The sequence below is a fragment of the Canis aureus genome, chromosome 23 (genome assembly GCF_053574225.1).
Source record: "Canis aureus isolate CA01 chromosome 23, VMU_Caureus_v.1.0, whole genome shotgun sequence".
In the NCBI taxonomy this organism is placed as follows: Eukaryota; Metazoa; Chordata; class Mammalia; order Carnivora; family Canidae; genus Canis; species Canis aureus.
In genome coordinates this window covers 25,993,127-26,011,077 of record NC_135633.1, presented here as the reverse complement: position 1 = coordinate 26,011,077, position 17,951 = coordinate 25,993,127, and the positions used below count along the sequence as shown (strand labels likewise).

At 54.5% G+C, this 17,951-nt stretch overlaps 1 protein-coding gene across 5 annotated transcripts in view; it reads left to right on the top strand.

Moving 5' to 3' along the window:
- Positions 1 to 17,951, top strand: part of PDE2A (phosphodiesterase 2A) — a 92,662-nt gene that overhangs the window by 40,801 nt on the left and 33,910 nt on the right. Inside the window, exon 1 of one of the 5 annotated variants that reach the window (XM_077866890.1) lies at positions 13,046 to 13,111. The exons of the other annotated variants lie outside the window; for them this stretch is intronic. Within the exon in view, the coding sequence (XP_077723016.1) occupies positions 13,052 to 13,111 (60 nt within the window). The 5' untranslated portion in view covers positions 13,046 to 13,051. Of the gene's footprint in view, positions 1 to 13,045; positions 13,112 to 17,951 lie in introns of those variants that run through there. 5 annotated transcript variants of the gene reach the window in all.

The window sequence follows — 17,951 nt, the reverse complement described above, 5'->3', positions numbered from 1 at the left end:
GGAACCAGGCCCAGATTCCTTGTTTATACCTCAGTGCCCCGCCCCCTTTGCTTGGCGCAGGCCCAGTTCCCTGTGAGTGCCAGTTCTGCCCCTCCTGTCCAGCCCACCAAGCCCCACCAGGAGGCTTCTCTGGATCATCCCCATTTGATCCCTTTGCTTCTGTTCTGTCTTCACATTTCCTTCATCTGGGTCCTGCTGCCTCCTCCCCCAGATGGCGGGTGAGCTAAGCTCTCCTGGGAGAGAGTGCTGGGCACTCCCCAATATAGAAAGGACAGGACTGGAGAGAGTAGGGATCTGTGGGTGTTGCTCATACTATAGGGACAGCTGGGGGGAAAGAGGGAAGAGGGATGGAGCCTCCCCAGTCGGGGTGGAGGCTGGGGGAGACAGGATGGCCTCATCGTGACTGGGGTCAGATGGGCATGAGTTCAGGTCCCAGTTTCACTGCTTTTTAGGTGTATGACTGTGGGCCAGTCCCTTAACCAGCCTGAGCATCAGTTTCTTCACCTGTCACAGGGGATAAGAAGATCTGTCATTAGTGGACACAATCCCTATTACTGGCCATAATCACAGCAGAGCTGTTAGAACAAGTTACAAAGTCTGTGTGAGGTGCCTGGCCCACAGCAGACACTTAGAGGGAGTTGGCACCCTCCCCGCTTCTCGAAAGCCTGAGATCCTTGGAGGGAGGCCTAAGCCAATGGGCTGCAGCGCAAGGCTGGGCCTGAGTAAATGGAGGTTCCGTGGGCATGGCACGTTCTCCTGGCATCGGCAGCACGACAGCCAGGGGAGCAGGGCTGCCAGCGCCCATCCCCATGGCTGGCATCTGTTCAGCGCACTCTCTTGGGATGGCTCCCCGGCCCCTGTGCCAGCCGGCCAGCTTGGGGGAGGGCTCTTCACGTTCAGCCTGGAATCCTGCTTCAGGACCAGGGCCATCGCTCTCTGGATGTCGGGGCGGAGGCAGTTCAAGTAGTGAACTGAGCATGCTGGGGTAGGGCCCTCCCTGTGCCAGCTCTCAGGGCCTCGGGAGCCCTGGCTGGGGCAGGGGCTGGGGGAGAGGCAGACACGGACGATGGCATGGGTGTCCTCACTAAGCGCACTGATGCTCTGCCCAGCATTGGCTCCTCCGTTGCTGCCCAGGAGATGAGTAGAGAGCACCCGCCTTGGCATTGCCAGCCCTGCCTGCTGGGCCCCCTCATGTCCACCCATTGCTCCCAGACATGGCGCTGCTTACTCCCCAGGACACCAGCAAATCCTGGCCTCCCTGCCATGGCTTGCACTGACCCCTTTCTCTAGAATGCCTTTCCCTTCTTTATCTACCTACTTCCTTCTGAAGCCTCAGATTAGATGTCACCTCCTCTGTGGAGTCCTCTCAGATTGCCCCCTCTGCTCTGGTCAAGTCTCTCCCTTCTTTCCTGAACACTTACAGCCCTCAAGCTTCCCTGGGCTTACAGCTGGGTAGCTTGTTCGCCCATGTGGTTATATATCCTTTCCCACATAGTTGTAAACACAGGGGGAGATAGGAACCAAGGCTGAGTCTCCCTTGTCTCTCCTGGGCCCACATGAGACCTGGCAGAAGCCTGTACATAGTAGGTGCTCAATAAAGTTTCTTGATTAAATGAGAATGTCTGTGTGAAAGTTGGAACAGTTCCAAGAAAGGAGCAATTGCTGGATTGGGAGCAGTCTTGGAGACTTCCTGGAGGAGGTGGCTTTGGAACTTTGAAGGATGGGGAGGGCCAAGGCCATGGACTGATGAGGCCAGAGATCAGCTGGATAGTCAGAGAGGTCCATGTGGTCAGTCTCTGAAAGAACCACCTGAGGATGACAAGGACAAGCCCAGGACTGGGAACAAGCAGATAGAGGAAGCTGGAACAAAGACTGAGGCCCAGAGGGGGCTGCAGGAGGCTGGCTCGGTGCTGAGAAACCACATCCAAAAACATCTCTGTCCCTGGGTCCGGGACTGAGTAACACTTGGTGCCACAGTCTGGGGTGAGGCTGAGGCCACCAATGGGGAATAAGTGGGCCCAACATGGTGGGATAGTAGGGAGGAGCTGGGGTGGTCCTGTAAGGTAAGATTGACACGGGGGCTCAGAAAGTTTTCGCAAGTGAAAAGAGCAGGGTGTGTAAGGGTATGTGGGCAGGATGTCCTGGGTCTCCATGAGAGAAGGCCCAGCATGTCCACAGACGGGGACCCTTGGGATGAGGCGGGAAGGGCTGCTTTCCAGCAGGCAGCATTTCCTGGCCTGTGTTTAAAATTCTTGAGTGAGTGCTCCTAACTGGCAGATGTGCCAGCCTCCTCCTGGATTCTGCACATCAGGATTAAGTGGGCTCCATGATGCCCCATGGCCCCAGGGGAGCTGTTGCCAGCAGGTTGGCCACAGCATCTGGCTTCCGTGAGGGTCCTGAGGCCCTGCCATCTGCCTGGGCCCACCTGTTGGGCTGCACAGGCTCGGGCTGTGCGGGGACTTGAGGCCGGGGAGGTGGTGTCAGAAGCCACCCAGGCTGTCTCTCTGTCTGTCCATCCATCTGTCCTCACCCCTGACCAAACAAGGATCAGGTGGAGATGCGCAGACGCAGGTCCCGCAATCAGAGAAGCCTAGTCTGGAGGAGGAGGCCTCAAGAACCAGGGACTTACCCCCAGGAAAGACACAGGCTCAGACCGGGCCGGGCATTGGGCAGGCCAAGGTCTGAGGAGGCTCAGAGAGAGGCAGAGACTGGCTCAGCGGCGCACGGGGAGGGGGGGCTGAGGCAGTGTTGGGGCAGATGCCGGGAGCCCCAGGACAAGGTGGCTCAGGCGGGCCCCTCCCCCACCACCCTGCCTGGTCCTTGGCTGTAAACACTGAGAGAACAAGTTCCGTTTCCCGGGAAATATTTATCTCAGGCCGTGTGGGGAGCGTGTGCTGGCCTCCCTGTGGCCTTCCTGCAGGCTGGCCTGGGGCAGGAGGTGAGGGGGCTTGGCAGCCGCCGTGGGGGGGCCGTCTGCGACCTGATGTCAGGGCCAGGAAGGGAGTGCCCCAGGCTTCTCTGGGAGCCAGAACTGGAATGCTGGAATGGGGGGAGGGGACGGGAGAGGAGAGAGACCTGGTTTTCTCCAAATCCCGCACCACCCGGGCCCCTCTCGCACATTCTTGTCTCCATCTCCTCCTGATTCCTACCTCTAAGCATTTACTCCTGTCTGGTGCTCCTACCTGGGATGCCTTTTCTTCCTCGATCTCTATTTGCCAGCTCTACGCCGGCTTCCTCTGGGAAGGCTTCCCTGATTCTCTACTCCTCTAACCCTTTGTCCACCCCTTCTACCTTCTGTCCTGCTCTTCTGGCTTCCAGCAGCTTCAGACTGAGCCCCATAGACCAGTTAAGATCTTAATCTCAAGCTGTTGGGATGGTGTAGACAGCCTCTTTCAGACTGCCGCAGAGTCCCCTTCCTGGGCCCCCTGGGAGTGGAATAGGGCCCAGAGGTTACCTTTCAGTGGAACCAGTGCAAACCCAGGCACATGGGGAGTCCGGGTTGATTGAGTGGGAGAGGGGGCACAGAGGGCCTAGGGTTCCTGCTGGCCAGCTCTTGGGCTTTGGGCTGTGTATCCAGGCTGGGCCAGGCCTGACTGGGGCCCTGACAACAGGAAATCCTTGAAGGAACAAGCAGTGGCTAAGGACTCTGAGCACAACAACAGGAAATAGCCTTGACATGGGGCAGCAGCTCTAGTGATTGTGCCCGGTGAGGTGGGGGTGGGCGGCAGCTTATAGGACCCGGGTGACACTGCGACACAGATTGTGGGGCAGTGAGTATTCTACTGAATATGTGACACTGAGCTTATAATGTGTGTTATCAAGTATGTGACCTCAGTCATGGGCTACTGTGTAGGGAGTGAGTGAGTCAGAGCATGACACTGAGTGTGTGACACTGAGTGATACCAAGTGTGTGATGCCACTTGTCAAAGACCGTGAGACAGTGGATGTGCCATGGTGATACTGTGTGATATTGGTTGTGTGATGCTGAATGATACCAAGTATGTGACATCGAGGGTGTGACACCATGAGGATCAAATATGTAAACACAGATGGATGACATCGTGCAATAACAGGTGTGGTCCTTGTGGCTCAAGCGTCTGACACTGAATTGTGAAACCAAGTGTGTGCCCCAAGCCTATGTGATATAGTGAGGCTGAGTGTATAGCCAAGGGTATGACATGGAGTGACACCAAGTGTACGAAAACCTGTGCGTGATGCTGTGACTCTAAGCCCGATGCTGAACGTGTGATGCTGTGTGCAATGGCTGTGATGATGTGAAATGTAACCACATGACACTGTGTATGATGCTGTCACAGGAAGACCCCACGGGGTTCAGGCAGGGAAGCAACACAGTCCAATCGCATGATTTTGAGATTGCTTTGGTTGCAAAGTCTTTGTGGGGGATGAGTTGGAGGGGCAGAGAGGAGGTGGGCAGACAGGTTGGAAGCCATGGCAGCCACCCAGGTAGGAGACGGTGGCGCCTGGGCTAAGGGGATTACAGAAGAGTTGCAGAAAGATGGATGAACTTTGGAGATATGTGGGAGGTTGAAATGACAGAACTTGCTGGTGAATGAGATGATGAGCCAGAAGGAGAAGCAGAGGATGGCTTTCGGGTTTCTGGCTTGAGGGACCAAGTGATGGATGGTAGAGACGTTACTGAGATGGATGAAGACTGAGGGGAGGCCAAGGTTAAGGGGTTGAGAGAGGACAAGGAGGCAGAAGTTAAGAGATCTGTTTTGGATCCAAGTCAGACATACATCCAGGTGAAGGTGCCCAGTGGGCAGCAGAGGCCAGGCTGAGGATATCTTTGGGAGGTGGCCCGGGTGGCTGGGATGACCTAGGGAGAGAGCGCAGTGAGAGTAGAGGTGAGGACTGAGGACCGAGTCCCAGCCCCACGTCCACAGACTCCATCATCTAGAGGCCTGGGAGGTGAGGAGGAGCAGCCAGGAGACAGGAGGCGTGGCCAGGAAGGTGGGGGATACTGAGACTGTGAGCCATGGGAGGAGAGAGGGTTGGTGGGGGGTGGCTGCGCTGTCAGGTAAGTGGACAGGGGAGACGGTGCTCGACTGGGCCCGGCATGACCCTGACAGGAACCACATCAGTGACAGGGTGGGGCCTGAACCAGCCAGCCTGGGTGGGTGCTGAGTGGGAGGTGAGGACAGAGCATCGTCAACCCTTCGGAGCTCTTTGGCTCCAAGGGATGTGGAGAAGGGACGTGGTCACTGGAAGAGGTGTGAAGTCAAGGGAGAGTAAAATTTTTAAATTATGGAGTATTTGAAATACACATAATAGTAGAGAGAATAATACAATAAACTTGCCATATACCCATCACCCAAATTTCACAGTTATCCAGATTTGGGCACGTTTAGTTTATCTATCCCACCCTACCCTACCCCACCTTTTTTTTTTCTTTTTTTTTTCCTGAAGTATTTTATTTTTTTAGATTTTAATTGTGGTAAAATATACATAACCCCAAATTTACCATCTTAAACATTTCTAAGTGTATAGTTCAGTTGTATTAAGTATGTTCACATCAATGAGCAACCATTCTCCAGAACTTTCTCATTTTGCAAAACTGAAATGTATACCCTTTCAACAACTCCCTATGCCCCCAGCCCCTGGCAACCACCAGTCTGCTTTCTGTCATATGTATGGAATCATACAGTATTTGTCTTTTTGTGACTATCTTATTTCACTCAGCTTAATGTCCTCCAGGTCCATCCATGCTATAGCATATGTCAGAATGTCCTTCCTCTTTTTTTTTTAACTAAGATTCTTTTTTTTTTCTGAGAGACACACAGAGAGAAGCAGAGACATAGGCAGAGGGAGAAGCAGGCTCCTCGCAGGGAACCAGATGTGGGACTCTATCCTAGATGCCCAGACCCTAGAATCATACCCAAGCCCAAGGCAATCAATGCTCAAGCGCTGAGCCAACCAGGTGTCCCAGAATTTCCTTCCTTTTTGAGGCTAAATACTATTCTATTGTTTGTATAGAGCACATTTTGTTTATCCATTCATCCATTCATAGACACTTGAGTTGCTTCCACCTTTTGACTCTTGTGAATTATGCTACCATAAACATAGGTGGACAAGCATTTCTTCAAGATTCTGCTCTCAGTTCTCTTATATGTATATCCAAAAGTGGAATTGTTGGATCATATGGTAATTTAAATTAAATTTAATTTTTTAAAAAAAGATTTATTTATTTTGAGAGAGAGAGAGTGCGAGCATGTGAACATTGAGTGGAAGGGACAGAGAGAGAGAAAGAGAATCCCAAGCAGACTCTGTGCTGAGCACAGAGCTGATGCGGGCCTCAATCTCATGACCCTGAGATCATGATCTGAACAGAAGAGTCAGAAGCTTAGCTGATTGAGCCACTCAGGTGCCCTATTTTTAATTTTTGAGGAACCACCATACTGTTTTCCGCAGCAGCTGAGCCGTTTTATGTTCCCACCAACAGTGTACCAGGGTGACAATTTCTCCACCTCCTCACCAATACTTCTTTCCTATCCTTCCCTTCACCCACCACCTCTCTTCCTTCCTTCCTTCCTTCCTTCCTTCCTTCCTTCCTTCCTTCCTTCCTCCCTCCCTCCCTCCCTCCCTCCCTCCCTCCCTTCCTTCCTTCCTTCCTTCCTTTCTTCCTTCCTTCTTTTCCTTCTTTCTTTCATGGCCATCCTAATGGGGGAAAATGTATCTTACTGTGGTTTTGATTTGCATTTTCCTAATGATTAGTGGTATTGAGCATCTTTCCATTGCTTATTGACCATTTGTATATCCTCTTTAGGGAAATTTCCATTCAAGTTCTTTGCCCATTTTTAAACCAAGTTGTTTATTTTGTGGTTGAGTTTGTAGGACTTCTTTATATATTCTGGATACTAACCCCTAATCAGCTGAACGATTTGCAAATATTTTCTCTCATCCTGTTGATTTGGTGAAGGTTGCTTTGCTGAAGTATTTTAAAGCAAATCTCAGATGTGATGTCATTTTTTTATGTCAGGTGGAGTTTTTTAATGTCAGAAGGTCCCGGGTGATGCTGAAATGTGAAATGTGACAGTACAATGCAGAACCAGCTTGGACGTGGGCATAACATAACACCATTATTGTGGGTTAGCAATTTAGGTTGGGGTGACCTCGGAATATAAAAAAGTGCATGACACTACATGAGGGGGACTTTGTGGAGCATTAGGAACATGATAGCTATATGACACTGAGGATGAGCCATCCTGAGTAAAAGTATAGTGATAGTACCACTGTGTGTGGCCCTGTGATACTCAGTGATGTGTGCCACTGTGGAAACCGTGAAATGGCTGTGAGTCACTGAGTATGTGGGACATGCCATGTGAAAGTGACAGTGATCCTGTCTCTGTGTGTCATCTAGGGGTGATGAGTATGACACAGAACAGGACACTGCATGGGAGTGGGAGGGGTCATGGTTGTGCCCTTGGCAATGAGGGTGTGTGGGATCCATGTGGGATCAGCCCCAACCTCAGCTGCTGGCCATCAGGGAGAGGACAGACATCAGAGTATAGATAAGGAGAAATGCCCGACCTGGACAGAAACAGTGTCTGGGCCAAGTGTGAGTTGGTGTGAGGCTTCCCCCTTTTTCTGAACTCCCCAGGAAGGCTTCCTGGAGGCAGGATGATGACACTTCAGCAGAATAAGCGGGTACCAGGTAAGAACAAGGGCTATGGTGTCTGACAGTCTTGTCTAGAGCTGACATCTAGCGAGTCATTTTATGTCTTGAGCCCTAATCCCCTCAAGTATAAAATGCAGCTGTTGGGAGGATTACACGCAACAGTGCTTTTAAGTGAACACAGTACTTGGTACTAGGTTATTGCTCAGTGGTCTCTAGGGGAGCACCACTCCTCATGTCCCTGCATCCAGGCCCCTAGTTTAACTGGAGCACCTGCAGGGGTACAGAATGGCTTGCTGAAGGAATGACATCCTGTCCTCCTGTGCCCACAGCCTTCCTCTCCCCTTCTCTTGCTGCTTCTGTACCCTGCTTAGCCTGCACCCACACCGCCCTCTCCCCAGCTCCTGCTGTCCTCACCCACCGTCGGCCTCCGATCCAGGCTTCAGCCTCATTCAATTAGATGCAATTTGCTCCAGAAAAAAAAATTCATAATGTGGTGAATCACACTAGTAGGGGATCTGACCCAGGTGGGGAGGCTGGGGATGGGTAGGAGGTCCACTCCGACAGCTAGAGACACAGGTGTAGTTGTACCTGTCTCTCAGGACCCCCAACTACTCCCTTGGACTCCATTCAGTCATCCAGAGTCCAAAGCTGACTGGGTTCACTGTGTCCCTGGGAGGGTCCCTGACCCTCTCCATGTCCCAGTCTCCCTCTCTGATAAAGGGGGTTTGGGCCGTGGATGGGGGTTTGTCTGTGTATCTGGTCAGCATGTGCCAGGTCTAATCAGTTCCCCTCCCGGCTTCCCAGCTTCTGTAAGGCCTTTTGGGCTTTGGAGAAGGAGGGCTTGGAGGGGGAGTCAAATGCATAGGGCCCCAGGGGAAGGGGAGGGGTGTTCTCAGAGCCTTATCTGGTAAAAGGCCACCCTGGTTCCAGAGTCAGAGCCCCTTTAGTCCCAGGCCACACACCTGGAGTAGCGGCCAAGGAAAGGGAGCTGCTCTTTTTTGGTGCACACCTTGTGCCTAGCACAGATGCTCCAACAGAGGTAGAGTGGTACCGAAACCCAGCCTGCCCTCCTCCACCAACCCAGGCCCCTTGGGGCTGCATCTAGCTGGAGAGTTGGGGTGGCCTCTCTCTAACTCGCACAGAAGTGGCCTCACCCCCAGCTGGGAGCCAGCTTAGGCAGGAGCTTAGGCAGGAGCTTTATGGTACCAGGGTAGTCCTCTCAGCAGCTCATGGAGAAGGCACTGTTTTACAGATGGGGAAACTGAGCCCAGGAACGTTAAAAGATTTGTCCACTGCCACACAGGTGACATGTGGCAGGGTAGGCATGTGAGCCCTGGTCTGGCACAGTGTGGTGGAAGCGGGGAGGAGGGCACACAGGAGGCAGAAAATCAGACCCCTCCATGTGTACAGACACTCATTCACTCAGCCATCCACTCATTCACTCATTCAGAGACAAAACCAGCCACACGCTCATTGCACACAGGAAGACTCACAGCACACACACAGGGACACAGGTCCCCTGCACATGCAGAGCGCTCAGGCCAGATGTGGACACAGGGATGCTCACAGATTCACACTCACACACACTCACAGAATCACAGACCCATGTGTTTTCACATAGACATTCTTCTGATGGCCCATGGGGCATAGTCTGCTGTGGCTACGTGACAGCCTGCAGAGACACACATTATGGATGACAGATGGGCAGGCCACATACATGCTTGGGTCACCAGCTAAGTGGGAGCTGCCCATTAGTGGGAGAGAAAAGATCAGTTTTGATGACTGTATCAGTTTTGTCCAGTGTATCCAGAATTCTGCAATCAAAAAGTCACACAAAAGCGATTTTAATTTTCATTTCCAAGACAAAATTAATATAAAGCTGGGAGTGGGGGCTCATCATCTTTTTACCCAGGTTTTTTTTTTAATTTTTTTTAATCTATTTTTGATAGTCACATAGGGAGAGAGAGAGAGGCAGAGACACAGGCAGAGGGAGAAGCAGGCTCCATACACCGGAGCCCGACGTGGGATTCGATCCTGGGTCTCCAGGATTGCGCCCTGGGCCAAAGGCAGGCGCTAAACCGCTGCGCCACCCAGGGATCCCTTTACCCAGGTTTTGAGTCTCTAAAGGACTTGCACAGATTCATAGACACAACGGTCCCAAGAGATCTCCTTGGGGTCACATGTTTACCCAGCCCAGGATTGTGTGTGTATGTGTATGTGCGTATGTGTGCGCACATGCCAGTGTACCCATTTGGTGGTTCCTGGATCCTTGGGATGTGAGAGAGAGTAGAAGTTCCAGAGACTCCGGATGTTTGTTCTCTGGCTTCCTGGGCCCTCCAAAGGCAAATAACTTTGGATGCCAGACTGCCTGCCCCGGGCGGGGCGGGTAAGGTGGTAGGGTTGTGTAAAGTGCCTGCTCCTGCCTCTGGAGCCTAGCTGCCTGGTGCCTTGCAAGATCTTACAGAGTGACTGGGGCCTGTGGCCAGCTTTCCATGAGCCTGTAGGCCCATCACCTCCCCTCTCTAGGGCTGTTTCCCCATCCAAGAACTGGAGGCAGGGAGGAGATGAGACTGGATGGGCCTCACCGTGGAGACAGAAATAGAGAGAGAGACATTCCAGGCTTAGGGTACAGAAGAAAAACAGATGCGGGGGACAGGAGATGGAAGGAGCCAGTAGGGGCCAGGCTTCAGGGCAAGGCATGGGGCCCCAGAGCCTGCATCTGCCGGGGGTCCCTGCAGCCCAGCCCTTGCTGAGCTGCTGGTGGGAGCGGGGCAAGGCGGTGGGGATGAGAGTCATAAGCGCTGGAGGATAGGACCAGGTAGAGGAATAGCAGAGCAGGGCAGGCCAGCAGAGCAGACCAGGGCTGGGCCGAGAAGGGCAGGAGGGTGAGGAGAGGCCTGGAGGTAGAGGAGATAGAGGAATAAAGGAACCCCCCCTGGAGAGTGGAGGGAGTAAGGTTGGAGAGCTGGGTAGGAGCTGGAGCATGGGAGCCAGCAGGAATGGACAGTGGCCCCAACGTGAGATGCTGAGCACTTGACACAGAGCTCCCAACAGGCCTGGGAGCTCAGAGCCTACAGGCCCAGAAGCGAGGGCAGTCACTTATGCAAGGGAGGGATACAGCCAGGTTTCCATTTTAACAAAGTACTGCAGGTAAGGGTTGGGGCAACTCAGAGAGGCCCCACAGATGAGATGGGAGCCCAGAGGCAGGGGCATGCCTGAGATGAACCCGGCCCAGAAGATTCCTCACTCCAACCCCCAATAAAGATGGACTATTTTTAGGGACAATGAAAGTGCTCATACATTCCTGCAGGGGCAGGGAGAAGAAGAGGGGGGCCAAGAACCCGTGCAGGGGGAGAGTGTTCCCTCCAGCTCTGACTTTGCCTTCAGGGTGCCCCCCTCAGTGGTTGGGGAGGCTTTGCAACCCTGGCCAGCACTGTCCCCAGAGCTCTTGCATCCATCCTTCTGCCTCTGAACTTGTCTGTGTCCCAGTCTCTTTCTCATACCCCTATTTGCCCCCCTCCCTGCACCCCCCCGCCCCACCCGCCTGCCTTGGGATCTGGGGAACAGCTGGGAAGGGCCAGGCCCTGAAGACTGAGCCAAATACAGTCATGGGACCAGCAGTGAGACTGTGGGAGAAACACATACCAGAGAACAGGCAGACAGTAAGAGGGACGGACACAGAGAGGCTGGGGAGGCTAAGAGGCAGGGAAAGAGCTCAGGACAGAGTCAGGGAGAGCCCCAAGGCAGGCCTCGATGGCTGTGGCGGCTGCTCTGTGCCCTGTTCTCTGACTTGTCCCAGAGGAGATGCTCTACCAAGCTCACCCTCCCTCCACCCCCACCGGCACCTCCCAGGTCAGCCCTTCTTTCCTGTCCTCTGCAGGTCCACACTAACCCTATGCCAGGCGGGTGCCATCCCGCATTCACCTCCCATTCTGGCACAGAGAGATGAGAAGCCCTGCCCCTGGCCTAGCCCCATCTCACACCCGAGAGGGGCTCAGCCATCTCCCGGCTGAAGCAGGGAATTGGAGGGGCTCCAAAGGCAAACAGTGCTCAGAAGGGAGGGAGCCTAGTGTGTCCTGAAGTGCCCTGAACTGGAGCATGGGCCTCTTGAGTCCCAATGAGGCCCTGGGCAAGTCCTTTCCTACCTCTCCTTCCCCTAAGCTATTCCCATCAAGCTGGGGTTTAGGCTCTGCGAGGCCTAGGACCCTCTAGACACTGGTCCTGCAGGAGTTCTCAGGAGGCCTGGGAGGAGGACAGGCAACCCACCCTGGAAGGCTGCCTAGAAGAGGTGACATGAGTCATGGAAGAAAGTGATAGTGACAGTTCTCCTCTCAGGGAAGAGTCCCTCTGTCCTGACATGCTGTCCCGAGCCCCATCTGCCCTGGGAGATGATCCTGAAGCATTGAAGGACGCTCTGGCCAATGGAGTTGCCTTGGAAAGGCTTCCAAAAGCTCTCAACACAAGGCACCCTCATTCCCCAGGCTCCTTCTCTAAGAAAGTCACTGTGCCAGGCCTGGGAAACTTTGAGAGCTCTCAGCTGTCTTCCTGGTCTGTGGCCTCCAGAGGTCATGGGGTCCACACATCTACTCAGTGATGGAATGTATCCCTCACAGCCCAACAGCTCTGGGCACTCAGGAGTCCAGGTGATCATTTTTCAGCTCGGCTGATACCTCCTGACACCTGTGATGGGTTGGATGAAGCTGGGGCCTGGGGAGGAACAGGACACAACCTCTGGCCTCTCAGAGCTCCCAGTCCAATAGGAGAAGCAGATGGGAAGTAGTGGCAATGCATCGGCGCATGCCATGCCCTGGTGGGGGAAGCACAGGTCTGTGAGTGCCAGGGAGGAGGGTCAGATTTGCCTGGGATGGGAGCAACAAGGAAAAGTTCCTGGAGGGAGACCCAGAAAAGGAAGGTTAGTCACTCATTCATTCCTTCATCGGTTTGTTTGTTCATTCATGCATCCAGCTGTTCCTTTGGTCACTATTTCCTGAGAGACAGAAGTTTTTCTGACACTGGTCCAGCGGGTCATTCTTCTCCATCCTCTTCTGCTCAGGCCACTGTGTCTGCCTGTCAGAGACCCCTGGATTTGCTTCGTCCAGCTTCCCAACCATGAAGACCGTGTGAGGGGTGCAGCTGAGGAAGGTTTGAAGACATTCAGGGACAAGGAACCCAGAGCTGTAGACTAACCAAGCCGTTTCCCCATTGCCCCCATCCTTGGGGACAGGAAGCTCACCTCTTCTTTCTCTCTTATGACCTGACTGACTCACAGTGAGTTTACATCTGCTTCCTTGTGACTATCTCGCTGTGACAGGAGTTGAGGCTGGAGAGGCACCAGGTGATCAGAAGGACTGGGACAGCTGTGATGAGGGGGACGCTGGTGATGTGCTGGGGAAGAAGGCTGAGGCATCGAGGAGAATGTGGGCCATGAGGATGGAGGTCACTACTGACCCTGCCATGTGGACGAGGTGGTTGAAGGTGGGGAAGCCGGGACAGGCTTGGTCTGATGTCTGCCTCCCAGGGCCATCTTCCCCTCCGCACACACTCAGCTCTTGGCTCCCTACTCTGCCGGCTCTGGCCGGTCCCTTATCCCCTCCTTTCCTGACTCCAGACCCTGCGCTCAGGACTGAGAGGTTCCAGAGAGTCAGGCCCCCGACAGCTGATTGTTCACAGGAGCCTACCTTCCCACCCCAACTCCTTCCCTCCTCCCATCCTTCATCCCTCCCCAGACCTAGCCCCCGGGGGATCCAGGGGAGCCTGGGGGCAATCGGAGGGTGTGTTGGAGTAGAAGCTGAGTCTGGCCCAGAAGGGGTGGGGGGCGCAGGGGGATCCGGTGGCGCCCGCTGGAGGGGCCAGAGCCAACGGTGGGGGGCCGAGCTCACCCGGGAGGCGGCGCCCCCTGCGTGCCGCGGGCGCCAGGACTGGGCTCAGGTGTATTCTACAGTGCACGTGTCTCCAGTGTGGCTCCGAGGCTGGAGACGCGGCCCTGTTGGAATAACAACTGAAGCCGGAGTCTGCGGAGGGCGCGAGGAGGGGGGCGCCGGGGGGAGGCGGAGGGGACTTGACGGCGAGAGGAGGGAGGTCGAGGAAGAGGGGCGTTGCGGAGGAGGACGGAGGGAGGGCAGGCCTTTCCCTTGGGGCCGGGCTCCTGAGCTCCAGGTGGCCCTTGTCTGTGTCACCCCTCTGTCCCGGTTCGCGCTCTCCTTCCAGCAGCCCCGCTTCTCCCCTCCTTGGGGACGTCCAGGGAGGGGCCCCCCTCCCGCGGCAGAAGCGGCTGAACCACCTCCCGCTGCGCTCAGGGGATGGGCGGGTCTCACCTGGGCGACGCCCCGCCCCTTGCTCCCCACCCCCCACCCCACCCCCGAAAACGGAAAGATCAAAGCAGGCACCTCCCTTAATATGGCACGGAGGTAGTAAGGTGACAGATGGCGACTACGCTTATCATGATGGGCATTTTGTAAAGTGTATAATTGCGGAATCGCAGTCTTGTACACCTGAAACTAATGTGATAGTGTATGTCGCCTCCTCAGCAGTAGGACAAGACAATCCTCCCAGGGCTGGCAGGAGGATTGGAGATAGCGCATGCCCCTGGGTCTCAGAGCGGGGTCCCCCGGCCAGCCACAGCAACAGCAGCTCTGAATGTGTTGGAAATGGCAACTCTTGGCTTCATCCCAGATGTACCATATCAGAAACTGGGACACCTGGGTGGCTCAGAGGTTGGGCGTCTGCCCTCCGCTCAGGGCCTGATCCTGGGGTCCTGGGATCAAGTCCCACATGAGCTCCCTGCACAGAAGCTGCTTCTCCCTCTGCCTGTGTCTCTGCCTCTTTCTCTCTTGTGTCTTTCATGAATAATTAAATAAAATATTTTTTAAAAAATTCTGGGGGCGAAACCAGCAAATTTTATGTTAAGCAAACCTCCAAGAGATGCTGGTGGGCATAGATGTTTAAGAGCCACTGGTGGCCAGCTGTAATACACGGTAGGTGCTTGAGAACCATACGGTCCCTTCCCCCAAGCCTGACGGCCCACTCAAGTTAGGCTCTGACATTAGTGTTAGTCCAGCTGTGGCCTGGGTCTCTGTCCTGTTTCCCCCTAAGGATCACTCAGCCTCTTTCCTCTCCTCTCTCTTGCTGCTGCTGCTCAAGCTTATCCTTGTTGAGGAGAGATCTGGGAGTGCAAGATCTAGCTCTCACTGGCAGCTCTTCTCTGAGTATCTAAGGCATAAGTGTCTGTTAGAGGCGGCTCCTGGAGCAGCTGGCAGGCATGGGTGGGAGTGGGAGAGGGGGGAGGGATTGCCTCTTGTGCTTCCTCGCCATCTCTTGACTCTGCAGGGCCGGCCATGCACAAGGGCTGTGAGGAGCCACAGAGGAAGGTTGGGGTGTTGGAGCTCAGGGCAGGGTCTGAGGCCCAGACAAAGGGGCTTCCATGCTCTGAGCCCCTAGGAGACTTCCTTTAAGGGAGTTTTGTTGGTCACCCTGACCCAGCAGCTCAGCTTGATAGTGCTGGGCATAGAGAGGTATAAGTTCTCATTGGCCCTAGAAGGGCCCCCATTCTTCAAAAAGATAAGAGATTGTGTGTATTGATTACCAAAACAGAGGGCAGGAAGCAGAGGAGTGTAAATGGCATCTGCCCTGGCACCCCCAATTTCTCCCATCATGGCTGTCCTCTTGGGCTCCCCCATTCTGTGAGTACCCATCTTGGGTCAGATGCTTTCTCCTCAAGTTCTCAAGGGGGACTGCCTGGAGGCTTGGGGGAGGTGTGGACAGGAGAGATAGGAGTGGGTGGGGGCTGGAATGTGCAGGAGAAAGATGGGAGAGAAGCCATCTGAGAGGAGAGGGGATGTGGGGTGGGTAAAGATGTTGAGACTTATGGAGCCGTGACAGGAGAGTAGCCTGCCTGTCTGTGACAGAGATGGGGGTCAACTAAGGGAGGCATGGCGAGAAGAGAGATCCACTAGGAGAGATTGGGAGAGACGGGGCTGACAGAGACACACCCTGGAAGGAAGGGAGGGAAGAGGAATAGAGGCAGAAAGGGGCTCCAAGACCCTAGAGATCTTGAAGGATGCTCATGCTTTAGAGAAGGGACACCAAGTCCCACAGAGAGACACCTCCACCCCCACCCCGCTGCCCTAGCCCACAGGAGAGCTAGCATGAGCAAAGTTGGATAACTCTGTATGGCCAGTCCCAGTAATGCAGCTTGAATCTTGGGGGGACTTGACCAATGGATCTGATGTTATTATCTTCTTCTAGGCCACCAAGGGGGCCACCGTGAGGCTTCTTTCCCGAAAGAGAGAGGTGGGTTCTAGGTTCCAGGGAGTGGGGAGAGCAATAGGATGGTTTAAGAGCTGGGAAAAGCCATAGAGACTCATGAAGACAAGACAGGAGAGCTGCTGTGACAGTGACCCTGACCCTCAAGATGGGCATCCATCCCTGCACAGGTAGCACCAGGAGAACTAAGGCCGATGTCTCCGGCTTCATATAGTCCTAGGTATTGAGAAGGAGTTAGAAGTAATGTAGTCTAGACCCTGCCCCTCCCCAAACAAGTGCAGACATGCTGATCCAGCCACAGCACTGGCTCTAGAGGAGCCCTGACTCCTAACAGGGGGTACCTTTCTTGGTACCTGGAGTGAAAGGCTTGTGCCGGGAGAGCACAGCTGCTACCGTGCTGGTCCCTGGTGCCTGGTGCCTGGTGCCGACTGGCCCTCTCCCCAACCACAGAGCTGCAGGTAGGGAGCCAGCGAAAGCAGGAAGTCTCCAGCCAGCCAGCCAGCTTCAGTGAGTTAAACCACAAAACTGTAGAACTATCTGTTGCAGAGCTGGAAGGACCCATTTTTATGAATGAGGAAACTGAGACCCACAGGAGGGCAGGGGCCTGCTGGGGTCACCGAGCTTCTATAGTCAGTCTGGGACAGGCCCGGAAATCGCTGCTGCTCTTTTCTACACACCACACATTCTCCCATGGGGTCTGGAAAATTGCCTGGTTGTTAGGCTGATGTTTACACTGATGTTTGTTCCAAAAAAAAAAAAAAAAAACAACCCTGAGAGGGCAGGAAATGTGACCTCCTTCACCCCACTCTGAGCCTGGGCTGTGTGTATGTGTGTGTGTGTGTACACTCATGCCTAAGTATGTATCTGTGTGTGCACGTAGTATGTACGGTTGTGTTTTTGTCTGCACGTATGTGTGTACGTTGGACAGAGGATGCGCATTAGCCACTCCCGCCGATTCTCTCCTCCCTTCCCAGAGGCAGCCCCTCTGCTCACTGAGCCCCCACACCATGGGCTTTGGGATTGAAGCCATTTCCTGCGTTGAGTTGATGCAGCAGAGGTGAAGTTGCTTGGAGATCTGGGGAAGATTCAGGGAGGAGGTGGCATTTGAGCAAGGCTTGGAGGCCCCTTGGAGAGCCAGGTGTGAGAGTGGTCCTCCCAGCTGCAGTTCCTGCACCCTGCACCCCCATTCTTGGGGCAGGCAGGGCAGGGCCGGGCCAGGTGGGGGATAGACAGAACGATGCCAGGCAGAGAGCCTCGAGCTTCACTGGCCATACCTGCTTGCAGCTCACTCTGGCCAAGGCCAGGGAAGCCCCTTTCAGCCACTGCCCCTTTCGTCTCCTGTCCCCCTGTCCCCACCTTCATCCTGCCCTTAGTCTGAAAAGTCACAGAAAGCTGACCAATCTGAACAAAGGCCAGAGAGGCACCCACCAATTCCGGTAAAGGACAGGTCAGGACATCCCCCAATCCAGGTAAAGGGCAGGTAGAGGAACAGAGGGGCCCACCAATTGGAACAAAAGACAGACCATCCTCTCTAAGCCCCCTTTGCGGGGGCAGCTGGGGGCCCGATGCAGAGCTGGAGCCAGACTGGGGCTGGAGATGCAGAGATCTGGGCTGCCAACTGGCTCTGCCCGACTCGCTGGCTGACCATAAATGGGACATTGCTTTTCTTTGAGTCTCGGTCTCCTCATCTGTCAAGCGAGGAGACTTAGCTGTCCCAAGCCTCTCCCCGTAGCAGAGCTCAGCCCGTCACCCGGGCCTCTCTTCTCCAACTTCCACAGCATACACGCATCACACTCCACCAGAGGCCAAGAACCCCGGGGCTCAGCCTGTCTACCGCCTGCCCCCCGACACCCCACCCCGACCTACCTCCAGGCGGAACAGGCCTAAACTAGCACCACCCTCTGAGGCCCTGACCTGGAAGTCTCAGCCGTAGGAGTACAGGTTGGCGGACTTAATTTGGGGATTATTTGGGACACGAGCTCTTTCTCCCCTCTTTTAGTACAGAATTGACCTCCAAAGGGCACGGTAGCCTACATGTATACCCTCTGTGCAG